General features: G+C 46.6%; 1 protein-coding gene and 1 long non-coding RNA gene across 6 annotated transcripts in view; both read left to right on the top strand.

The window, feature by feature from the left end:
- The first annotated feature begins 5,250 nt into the window (after positions 1-5,250).
- Gm15498 lies at positions 5,251-10,794 on the top strand. The gene is made up of 2 exons (XR_003956003.1): positions 5,251-5,662; positions 10,538-10,794. It is a non-coding gene; the product is annotated as a predicted gene 15498 (long non-coding RNA).
- Positions 10,795-11,372: 578 nt separating this feature from the next.
- Agfg2 (ArfGAP with FG repeats 2) overlaps positions 11,373-12,709 on the top strand; it is a 34,344-nt gene continuing 33,007 nt past the window's right edge. For 3 of the 5 annotated variants that reach the window (NM_001303271.1, NM_178162.3, NM_001303266.1), the window contains exon 1: positions 11,426-11,820. In NM_001303271.1, the coding sequence (NP_001290200.1) occupies positions 11,600-11,820 (221 nt within the window). In that variant the 5' untranslated portion in view covers positions 11,426-11,599. Of the gene's footprint in view, positions 11,821-12,709 lie in introns of all 5 variants that reach the window. The other 2 variants (XM_006504570.3, XM_006504569.3) reach the window with 1 other exon arrangement.

The raw sequence follows: 12,709 nt of genomic DNA, 5'->3' as shown, positions 1-12,709 counted from the left end.
GACTAACTTATTACACTCTTTGTTGGAGGAAAAGGAGGAAGTTACTTAAGCCAGGGACAGGAAGGATGGTGGTTAACCCATACCAAATATCTTTAAATTGTTTATTTACATATTTGTGTGTGTGTATGTGTATGCACGAGTGTGTGCACACACATCATAACACTTGTGTGGAGGTCAGATCCACTCTTCCAACCTCCACCCCCTTCTACAACTGTAGATCCAGGGGCTTGAACTCAGGTCTTCAATCTTGTTGGCAAGAGCCTTTACTCCCTGGGAAATCTGCAGAGTCTTATATGAAATCACCGATGTGACTCTGGGAAAGTATAGAAATAGGTGATTAGACCCAACAGGAAGAAGGTGCTATGGACAAAATATATAGTGTTCTATGGCTGGGGCTTTGCTGAGGGCAGGTTGGTATTCAGCAGGTTGATATACCTTCAGGGTCCATCCTGCTGTGTTGCTACAACACCTTTGAAAAGCTCATGTCCATTGGTAAGGGCTGGCTGCAGTTGTAGCGTAGATGCCAGAGTGCTTGCCTAGTGTGCCCGAAGCCCTGGGCTCCATCACTAACTGGCATGGTGGCACATGTCTATCATCCCAGCACTGGGAGATAGAGGCAAGAAAATTAAGAACTCAATGTCATCTTTCACTACACAGTGAGTTTGAAGCCAGCCTGGTCTACATGAGTCTAACACACACACACACACACACACACACACACACATCAGACCTCAACCTTAGTAACAACTAAAGACCTACTGGGCAATGGTGGCAGAGGCATATAGATCTTTGTGAGTTCAAGGTCACTCTAGTCTACAGAGTGAGTTCCAGGACTGCCAGAGATATACAGAGAAACCTTGTCTTGAAGAGGAAAAAAAGAGTTACACCCAACATAGAGGTAGACTATGAATGTGACTTTGTACTAAGCAAGTAAGTGTGCAAGTTAGGATGGTGGTCATGTCGAAGCCAGCTGCTAAATATTTTGAATACCATCCCTAGTTGGGCTCATGAAAAAGCAAAACCCAAGTAAGTGTGATAAAGGGTTTGCAGAAAATGATCTAACACCAAGCCGAGGTTTTGGCTCTTGCTTAGCGTATTGGCAGGAATTATATGCTCAGGCAGGCCAGTGTTCCGCTTGATTTGTGCAGCAAAATAATGCTTTAGTTTAAAGAACAAAGGCCTAACTCAAACCAGTGCACCACATGCAGGTATGAGCTCTCTGGCCACATCCATTCTGAAGTCAGTAGATTACCCCACCCCACCCCAGCCCAGAGAAAGGGAGAATGGGGGCTTTGGAGGAAGCCTGCTGTGTGCCATTCAGACCTCCAGAGTAGTTGGTACTAAGGATTGACAGACTTTAAAAAGTAACAGCAGTTGGACATGGTGGCTCATAAATTTAATCCCAGAATTTGGGGGACAGAGGTGAGTGAATCTTGGTGAGTTCAAGGCCAACTTGTTCTATATAGTGAGTTTCAAGACATCCAGAGCTAGGTAGAAAAACCCTGTCTTAAAACAGCCACAGAAAGAAGCAAAGAGATGGGGACATGGATTCACGGATAAAATGTCTGCCTCACAAACCTGAGGACCTGAGTTCAGTTCCCCAGAATCGACCTCCCGAGGGCTGGGATTCTAACTGAGCAGGCTGTGCCCATTTGCCTGCAGTGCCTTCATGACTGTTCTCAAATATCCACAGTTTAGGTACTTTCTGCCTCCAGGAGTAAATCCCCAGTCTTATTTGGGAACGAAAAGTGTGTTGCCTACCTGTGGAAGAAGGAGAAGAAGAAGACGACAAAGAAGAGGATGAGGAGAATCAAAAGAAGAATCAGAAAAAAAAGAGGAGAAGGAGGAAGAAGAGGAAGAGGAAGAGAGCAACAACAGAGGTGAGAATCCAGGTGCGGAAGTGCACACTTGTAACCCTGGCCCTCCGGAGGCGGAGGCAGGAGGATCAAGAGTTCAAAGTCATCTTCAGCTACAAATGAAGTTGGAGACCAATCCAGACCCTCTCTCAGAAAAAAAGGAAAAAGGAGAAAGCAAAAGGAAAGGAGGGGGAGACCGAGAAAGAGAAGAGGGAAGGAAAGGGAAGTCAACAGAACTCAAGGTCAGCCTGGGAGGGTGAATGAGGCATTGTTGTCTCAAACAAACAAACAAACAAAAAAGAAAAGAAAAAAGGAGCTGCAATGACTCAGCTGCTTGAAGACCTGAGTTTAGTCCCAGGAGCCCAAGTAGAAATAAAAAAATTGTCTTCTGACCTACACATGCTCGTGCACACACACACAATGCATGCATCCATGCATACACGTTTGTAATAAACAATGAACATTTAAAAATACTTAATTTGTTTTTATTTTATGCGTACGGATGTTTTGCCTGCATGTATCTCTGTGAACCATGTGTGTTCGGTGCCAGAGGAGGAGCTAGCATTATAGACAGTTGTAAGCGGCCACACGGCTACCAGGAATCAAACCTAGGTCCCCTGGAAGAGCCCTCAAATGTTAATTGCTGAGCCATTTCTCCAGCTCCAATAAATAAGAATTTTAAAAACCCATGGTGCAAATCAAATATACAACAAACTATTTGCTATTTTGCTATTTGCTTGTTTGTTCATCTGGAGACAGGATCTCACTCCCTATCCCAGCCTGGTCTTGTACTCTTGATCATCCAAAGACAATTGGTCCCATGTGGAACCTGAAGCTGTGGCACATGCCAATGAGCCTAGCACTTAGAAGGCAGAGGAAGGAGGATTGCCAAAAGCTCAAGGCTAGTCTGGTCTCCTTTGAGAATTTCAGTCTAGCCAGGGATAAAATGCCAGACCCTGTCTCAAAAGAATAGCAAAAAGCATCAGCGCTCAAGGACCTGTCCTAAACCAGGTTAGCATTTGCATATGTCCTGCACACATGCTTCTCTGTACTGCAGACAATGTCTAGATGACTTAAAAACAAAACAAAATAAAACAAAAAAACACCTCATATGCCTGGCTGGTGGCGCACGCCTTTAATCCTCAGCACTAGGGAGGCAGAGGCTGGCAGATTCTGAGTTTGAAGCTAGCCTGGTCTACAGAGTTCTAGGACAGGTAGGGTTACACAGAGAGACCCTGTCTCAGAAAAGAAAGAAAACAAATAAACAAAAAACCTCATATGATGAAACTTGTGATAAAAGTAATTGTCCTTATACTGTGTTGTTTAGAGTGGGGTATAGGAATAAATATACCGGGGGTTGGAGAAATGGCTCAGTAGTTAAGAGCACTCCTTGCTCTTGCAGAAGGGACCTGAGTCTCGCTCCCAGCACTTAGGTCAGGTGGGGGGCAATTGCCCCCCAACTCCGGCTCCAAGGGATCTGAGTCTGCAGAGTTGGCTTAAGAGTTAAGAGTACTTGCTGTTCTTCCAGAGGACATAGGTCAGGTCCCAGTACCCGATGGCCCACAACCATCTATAACTCAGGCTCAATGGATCCAGCACTCTCTTTGCCTCCACAGGCATACATATAGAACACAGACATACAGACAAAACACCCAAACACATAAAAGTTCTTTAAAAAAAAATTAAAAAGCCGGGCATGGTGGTACATGCCTTTAATCCTAGCACTCAGAAGGCAGAGGCAGGCAGATTTCTGAGTTCGAGGCCAGCCTGGTCTACAAAGTGAGTTCCAGGACAGCCAGAGCTACACAGAGAAATCCTGTCTCGGAAAAAAAAAAAAAGAAAAGAAGAAAAGAAAAAGAAAAGTTCTTTACATTTACTGTTTGGTATATATAGTTCATGTTAGTACTCCTCATATGCTGTTTTTTTTTTTAATCAGCCAATAAAATTAATGAGTTGTTGTTGTTGGTTGGATGGTTTTTAAAGAGCAGACCAAGCATTGAGTGGCATATCTTTAATCCCAGCATTTGGGAGGCAGAGGCAGGTGAATCTCTTTGCCATATAGTAAGATCTTATCTCTAAAGAAACAGAAAAGAATAAATGTGCTGTGCATGTTCAGTTAGATGCAATTTTCAACCCTGCTCCTCTTTAACTTAAAAAATTTCAATTTTATGTGTATGTTTTGTGTGTGTGTGTGTAATTAACAGGTGTACAGAACTGTTTGTGGTTGACATGTATGTATGTCACATTTGCCACATCCTGTCATCTGCAAACAGATGTTAGGTCGTTTCTATCTTTTGCCTATTGAGGATAGTATTGATATGAGCAATCACATTCATATATTTATTAGAGTGGCTGTTGTCAGTTCTTCTGGATATATAGTTAAAGAGAGGAACTGAGTTATATCTAATAATTCTTTTTTTAAAGATTTGTTTATTATTATATCTAAGTACACTGTAGCTGTCTTCAGATGCACCAGAAGAGGCATCAGATCTCATTACCGATGGTTGTGAGCCACCATGTGGTTGCTGGGATTTGAACTCAGGACCTTCAGAAGAGCAGTCGGTGCTCTTAACCACTCTCCAGACCTAATTCTTTTTTTTTTTTATAAATTTTTTTAAAAGATGTATTTATTTTATGTATATTAGTATACTGTAGCTGTACAGATGGTGTGTGCCATCATGTGGTTGCTGAGAATCGAATTTAGGACCTCTGCTCGCTCCTTCCAGTCAGCCCTGCTCACTCCGACCCAAAGATTTATTATAAGTAATTATACTATAATATATAAAAATATACTATAAAGATTTATTATAAGTAATTACACTTATAGCTGTCTTCAGATGCACCAGAAGAGGGCGTCAGATCTCATTACGGATGGTTGTGAGCCACCATGTGGTTGCTGGGATTCGAACTCAGGACCTTCAGAAGAACAGTCAGTGCTCTTACCCGCTGAGCCATCTTGCCAGCCCTATATCTAATAATTCTATATGTGAGAATATACAAGGATCGCTGCTTCTGTAAATCCGCAACGACAATTGTTATCTTCTCCTTTTCTTTCTTTTATTTGTTTTATTCTATTTTATTTTTCAGATGAACTCTCATGTAGCCCAGGCTGGTCTCAAACTCCCTCTGTAGCTGACGGCAACCTTGAACTTCAGATTCTCCTGCTGAGATTCGGATCCTGCACTGCCATACTTAGTTAACGCTCTCAGTATATTTTGTTTTGTAGCTACTTTCTATTAGGAATTCATAACATTTTCTTGTGTCTAATGTGTTTTGAGTCCTAGCCATTCTACTTTTATTTTAGACAATGTTTCATTTGTAGTAGTTAGATTTCAGCCTTTCTTTTCCACTCCTTCCCCTCCCCCTCCCCCTCCCCCTCTCTCAGACAGTTTCATGTATCTGAACATAACTTTGAGCTACTGACCCTCTCACCTCCTCCTCTGGAATTCTGGGATTACCGGCATGCACTGCAGCATCTGGTGTATGTGGTGATGAAAATCACAGGCCACCGTGGGCTTCCTGTGTGCTAGACAAGGACTCAACCCAGCTCCAGCTCTGGCTGTGAGCGGTTCTTCTCAGAGCTTGCTTTTACACGTTGCCATTGGAGGCCGAGTCACCTTTGGTCTGGAGCTAACTTGGCTGTGCCGCAGCCTGTGTCCGTAGGAGTCTCTGCCTTCTGGCTGTCAGGAATCCTAGCTATTCCCAGTGATGATTTTCCATAGCTCATTATCTGGACTTCAGTTTCTGTACAATGCACATGCTGATACGGTCTCAGCTGATCACCGAAGCAAGAGAAGGCCCAGGAGGTAACTACGAATCTTCCTCCCTTCTCTGTTCTCGTCCTCTCTTCTCCTCTTCTCTCTTCCTTGCCTCCTTCCTTTTCCAGTTCTTGCTCCCCCTTCTCTTCTCTCTTGATCTCTCCTCTTTACCCTCTCTCCCCTTCTCTTGTTCTTTGTCATCTTTCCTTCCTTCCTTTCTTTCTTTCCTTCCTTACTCTCCTTTTCCTTCTCCTTTTCTTTCTCACCCCCATCTATCTCTCCCTCCCTTTTCCTTCCCCCCAAGTTTCTGTTTCCTCCTTCTCCTCCCCCTACATTTTGCTCTGTAAACATCAAGTGTCTCAGCCTCCCTTTTGGGACCCAGGTGGGGCCCATATAGCATCTGCGGTTCATCGAATGTACTGCAGATTGGAAACTGTCTACAGACAGTAAGTTATGACAATGATAAAGTTGATGTCATTCCTCAATCTTTTCTTTAAAATCTTGTTTTCTAATTAGGTGTAGGCTCAGGCCTCTGCTTGAAGCATCAGGGAAGCTGAGGCAGAACCAGCCAGAGTTCAAGGCGAGCTAAGGATGCATAGTAAGCTTCCAGGCAGCCTGAGCTACACAGCAAAATACCTTGTCTCAAAAATAAACAATCCGGTCTGGGTGTAGTGGTGCAGGCCTTTAAACCCAGCATTCGGGAAGTGGAGGTAGGCAGATCTCTGTGAGTTCTAGGCCAGCCTGGTTCTCATAGCATGTTTCTGGACTACATAGAGAGACTCCATCTCCATAAATAAATAAAGAAGTTTAAATAATTTAATTATCTAAATGGTAGAGTGAATCTGTGTCCAACATGGCTCAAGGGTATGGTCCTCACTAGGGCAGTGGTAGAATAAATAAAAGGCAGACACACAGAAAGCTGGGATTGGGCGGTCTGGGATCTCTGCTGGAGAAACCTCAGCTCTGCTGATGGTTAGTGAGTTTATTACATAGAGTTGAATGGAGAGGCAGGGCTCTTATGCTCAGATAGACAAGGAGTAGTGTCCATGGTATACAGCTGGGTCAAGGAGGCAGGGTTAGCTAACCTTAGATGGGGCAGTCTCTGGAGGGGAGCAGTCTTCAGGCCATAAACCTCAGTGGGGAGAAAACGATGGTGGGCATCTTCTGCACACACTGTCAACACTCACACTTGGTTCCCGAGCCTGGGGCTATGTGGTCCTTGACAGGCACACGTAAATAGCACACATTTACTCTGTGGACATCACTCACCCAAGGCTCCCTTTGCTCCCCACAAATGACAATTCCCCATAGCTGCATAGGCGGGCTCTGCCTTCTGTTAATCTTTCATGATATACTGTATATCATATACATATACTGTAGTCCCTTCCAAGATGCCATAGAGCTGAGGCAGGAGGATTACATATAGTTTGGGGTGGAGCTGGGCAGTCAGAGTGGTTGGAATCTTAGTCGAGGAACAAATTACTCTCTACTCACTCCTAAGAGGGAACATCAACAGGCCTGACCTTGTTGAGGGTCTCACTCAGGTAGTGACTGAGATGGTAGTGGCTATTATATTCATTGCTGGGAGCCCTGATTGTGGTCCAGCCAGGAATGTGTCTCTAACCACGAACCATGCTTCTAGGTGAATAGAGAAATGGACAGGAGATATAGCTCAGTCAGTAAGACATTTGTATAGCATGGGGACCTAAATTCAGTCCCCACCTCTCAGCCAGGTGTGGGGACACACGTTTGAAATCCCAGCTCTGGGTCACAGAGACAGGGGGATGGATCTCTAGGGCTTGTTGCCAGGTAGCCTAGCTTCATCAATTATCTCTAGGACAGTGAAAGACTCTGTCTCAAAAAGCAAGGTGCCCAGCAATGGAGGCACAACTCCTGAGGTTGATTTTTATATCCAGATGAACACACACTCACACAGACACACACAGACACACACAGACACAAACACACATACACATACACACACACACACACACACACTCACACACACACTCAGACACACACAAACACACATACACATACACACACACAGACACACACATACACAAACACACATACACACACACAGACACACACACATACACAAACACATACACACACACACAGGCACACACATACACAAACACACATACACAAACACGCACACACACATACACAAACACACACATACACAAACACACATACACAAACACACATACACACACACAGACACACACACATACACAAACACACATACACAAACACGCACACACACATATACACAAACACACACAGACACACACATATACAAACACACATACACACACACACACAGAGACAGACACACATACACAAACACACATACACACACTCACACATGCACACACACAGACACACACACATACACAAACACATATACACGCGCACACACACATACACACCTGTGCACACACATGTACATGCACACAACCAAAGAAGGCAAGAGCTGTTATCATATTTCCAATGCACCGGAAGCAGCTGGCCAAATAATGACAATGAAATGGCCCCTGAAAACTGATCTAGTGGTATCCAGGAGACGACACCTGGGAGGCTGGACCCTCTCATGCTGATGGGAATATGTGATCCAGTAGCTGACATGAAGTGTCAAGTCTTTTCCATCCAAGACAGAAATTGAATAGAAGCGGTCTGGGAAGCTTTCACTATTACTACTCGTGTGTGTGTGTGTGTGTGTGTGTGTGTGTGTGTGTGTAGGCTTCAGGAGCTATCCACTAGGTTTTTTTGTTTGGTTGGTTTTGTTTTTTTTTTTTGTTTGGTTGTTTTTTTTTGTTTTTCTTTTTTAAAGATTTATTTATTTATTTATTATTTATTATATGTAAGTACACCATAGTTGTCTTCAGACACACCAGAAGAGGGCGTCAGATCTCGTTATGGATGGTTTTGAGCTACCATGTGGTTGCTGGGATTTAAACTCTGGACCTTTGGAAGAGCAGTCTGGTGCTCTTAACCGCTGAGCCATCTCTCCAGCCTTTTTTTTTTTTTTTCGAGACAGGGTTTCTCTGTGTAGTCCTGGCTGTCCTGGAACTCACTCTGTAGACCAGGCTGGCCTCGAACTCAGAAATCCGCCTGCCTCTGCCTCCCAAGTGCTGGGATTAAAGGCATGCGCCACCACGCCCGGCTCACTGGTTTTTTAAAAGTTTTTTTTTTAAAGATGTATTTATCTTATTCTATGTGTATGGGTGTTTTGATTGTACATATGTCTGTGTATACCACATGCATGCCTGGGGTCTTAGAAGTCAGAGGAAGGCTTTAGATCCCCTGGGACAGATGTTTGTAAACCACCATGTGGGTACTGGGGATCAAACTCAGGTCTGCTGCAAGAGCAGCTAATACGCCTAACCATTGAGCCATCTCTTCGGCCCCTTGTTTTCTTATTATTAAGCACCTTGGTTTTCTGTTTGTTTGCTTTTGGTGGTGGGGGCTGGAGGAGACAGAGTATCTTTACGTAGTCCTGTCTTGCTATGTAGACCAGGCTGCCCTGAAATTCACAGGGATCTACCTGCCTCTGCCTCCCATGTACTGGGATTAAATGTGTTTGCCACCATAAGAAACTCTTCACTGCCTTGTTTTCTGGGACAAGGTCCCTCATTTGAATCTGGGGTTCCCTGATTAAGCTAGGCTAGGCTGACTGGATGCGCCTGTCTCCTTCCCAGAAATGGGATTACCAGCATGTATCATGTAGCCTTTCACATGGGTCTCTTCACATAAAGTTCAGGTCTTCATGCTTGCACAGTGAGCACTTAACTGACTAAAGTACCAACTTAGGCTATGACTACCGTTTCCTCCACCCCCAATTATTGGTGTGTGTGTGTGTGTGTGTGTGTGTGTTGCTCTGATGGGGGGAGGCGGTTGCCACATGCATGCCAGTGTCCTGAAGACAGAAGTCATTGATCCCTTAGAGCTGGAGTAATAATGATTGTGAGTCATCCAGCGTGGGAACTGGGAACTAAGCTTGGATCCTTTGGAAGAGCAGCAAATGCTCCTAATTGCTGAGACATCTCTTCAGCTCCCACTGCAACATGCTGAAAAAAAAAAAAGTTTGCTTTCTACCTCCCACCCCCTATTGCTTGGGTTCTGTAGACTTAACTCCCCAAGGGCGAAGGGCCTTTTTCTTACCAGGAAAGCCACCAAGCCCTCCCCACCAGGCCACAGGAGCAATAGCAGAAGAGGGAGTCCCCGGGCTGCCTGTGCTCTTGCTGATTATGAGGGGAAATAGGGTTGTCACTCTCTGATATGGCCTGGGTGGAGTAGAGACAGGAGGAGGAAGCGCACCCTCTGGTTGCTCTTGCAGACCACACCCTGTAGCAAAAGACAGACTGGAAGCTATCAGAGTCTAGTGGTCACCCCAATTCCTGCCCATTTATTCACTTGTGGTGGGTAACATTTTAAGGGGTGAAGAAATAACCACTGGCTAAAGAGAAGCTGTGCAAGAAATGGCCAGCACAGGGAAATGCTGAACGCTGAACTCTGAAAATGTACAAGAGGCTTTTTTTTTGGTGGGGGTGGGGTGGGGGACAGGATTTCACTGTGTAATCCCCTGGAACTCACTACATAGACCAGGCTGGCCTAAAACTCACAGCGATCCACCTGCTTGGAATCCAAGGCATGCAGCCATGGTTTACATGAAGCAAAATGGTTCCTTTGCATGTGTACATGGGGACTTGGCATCACCACAGCTCAGGGGGAAGTACACTTGCAGCTATGACAACAATTAAGCAACCTCATCTAGCCCATGGGCTCCTGGGTACCAATAACTCAGAAACCTATCTCTCATCTGCCCGCATCCCATTGGCATGTCTGAAACCAAAGTCCTGACTTATGGTTGCCAGCATCCCTAAACCTGCTTATTCTCAGCCTTTCCTTTTCCAGGCAGTGACCGAGGATGACTCTGAAGTACCGCTACTGCTACCCCCACTTCCCAAATGCTGGAATTACTGGCCTGTGCCACCGCGCTGAGTTGTATGCAGTGCTGGGGGCTTGAACCTCGCGCTTAGTGCACTCTACCAGCTGAGATACATCCCTGGCCACGGAGCAGAGCTTTTAAAATCAAAAGACTCAGATTCAAATTCTGACTGAGCCACAAACCAGTTCTGTGATCCACTTCAACATGTTTTCTTGAATATTTTTTACATGCATTTATTTATTTGTGTGTGTGTGTGTGTGTGTGTGTGTGTGTGTACTCATGGAAATCAGAAGGCAGCTAGCTTATAGGAGTCGGTTTTCTTACAGGAGTGGGAATGAAGGTTAGTGGCAAACGCCGTTCATCCCTTCTGCATCCTACCTCAGGTTTTTAACTTGACTCTAAAGTGGGGGCTCTTTCTATGACTTGGATAAATAAAGTATCTTTTACAAAGCACTCCCCTTCTCTGTCTTTCCCTTTCTCCTCCAGCTCATCCTAGGGCAATTTCTTTCCGATTTTCTTGTCTCCTGGCTCAGCCTGGAACGAGCCTTTGAAATTTGGCGGGAATTAGTATCAATCCGGAGGATGAGCACTACGCACGCGCCGAACACCTCCTTTCTCTCGCACGCTAATTTTGCAACCTTAACAACCAATCAGAGTCAGCATAGGAGTCCGTGGCGAGAGGGGGCGGGGACAAGGAGGAGGGCACGCATTGTACTTGCAAGGTGGGGGTCTTTGTGAACCAATGGAAAAGACAGAAGGCCGGGTGGCAGTGGGGCGTGGTTCTGAAGGCTCCAGCAACCGGAGGCCGTCTCGAATCGAACCAATTAAAGCAAGGAGGTGGGGGGAGACTAGCCAATCAGCGTGCCGAACAGGACGAGGAAGGGGGCGGCAGAGTCTCTCGCGGTCGTGGTCGGGGCTGCAGGAGCTGGTGTCAGGGTTGCCGGGCGTGCGAAGGCGGCGGAGGCGGGAAAGGCAGCGAGCGGTTAAAGGGGAGCGACCGCTGACTTGCAGAGGAACCTGGAGGAGAGATGGTGATGGCGGCTAAGAAGGGCCCGGGCCCGGGTGGCGGGGTCGGAGGGAGCAAAGCGGAGGCTGAAGCCGCTTCGGAGGTGTGGTGCCGCCGAGTGCGGGAGCTGGGCGGCTGCAGCCAGGCCGGGAACCGCCACTGTTTCGAGTGCGCCCAGCGCGGGGTCACGTATGTGGACATCACCGTGGGCAGCTTCGTCTGCACCACCTGCTCCGGCCTCCTGTGAGTGGATCCGGGGGGGGGGGGGGGAACTGGGTTTGGTTCGGGTGAAGTGAGTCTGCAGGAGCTCGGGGCGATCCAGGAGGTCAGAGGGGTAGCCCCGGCATTGGATGTGGCGGTGGAAGGTCGCCTGCTGCAGAGGTGTGTCGTGGGGGAAAGGGAAAAAGCGCAGGGGGACAGAAGACGGGAGTGGAGTCGCGCTGCAGAGGGAGGGTGGGGGCTGTAGAAGGACACGAGGAGAGGATTGGAGAAACTCCCTGGGGGAGGCGAAGGCGAATTGCAGGTGGGGAGAGAGAAAGTGTGGAGGGACTGGGGTGGGGTGGGGGAGGGACTTAAAGGGCCAGAAATTGACATAGACCTTTAAAGGGAACTTTAGCTGGGGTTGCATTGTATCTCAGTTGGTAGAGTGCTTGCCTAGCACGCTCGGCGCCCTGAGTTTCCATCCACAGCACTGCATAAAACCCGAGTAGTGTGGTACACGCCTGTAATCCCAACACTGAGGGGGAGGTGATCAGGAGTTCAAGGCCAACCATGAGACCCTTGCCGCTCCACCAGGAGGGGAGCGGAGGGGAACGGGGTGGAAGGAGAAGGGAAAGAAATAGGGAAGTCGAGCCTAAGACAAAAGTACCCTAGAAGGGAATGGAAAATGCTCCACGCATTAGCCCAGGCTGACAGCCTAGAGTGGCAGGTATGAAGCCAGGGATCAGGTGCAGATCCTAATCTTTCAGGCTCTGGAATGCTAGCTAGAGGGTAGATGACTTACGAAATATACTAAGGGCAGAGAGCCAAAGGGTTATCCTGGCGGACAGCTTAGCTTTCCCGAAGAGATGAGGATCAGAATGGCATATTCTTTTCTTTTCCCCATTTCGTCCTCTGCCCCCGTTAAAGTTGC

Source organism: Mus musculus, chromosome 5 (genome assembly GCF_000001635.26).
Source record: "Mus musculus strain C57BL/6J chromosome 5, GRCm38.p6 C57BL/6J".
Lineage (NCBI taxonomy): Eukaryota > Metazoa > Chordata > Mammalia > Rodentia > Muridae > Mus > Mus musculus.
Note: the sequence above shows the minus strand (reverse complement) of the source record. Positions and strands in the feature narration are given on the sequence as shown.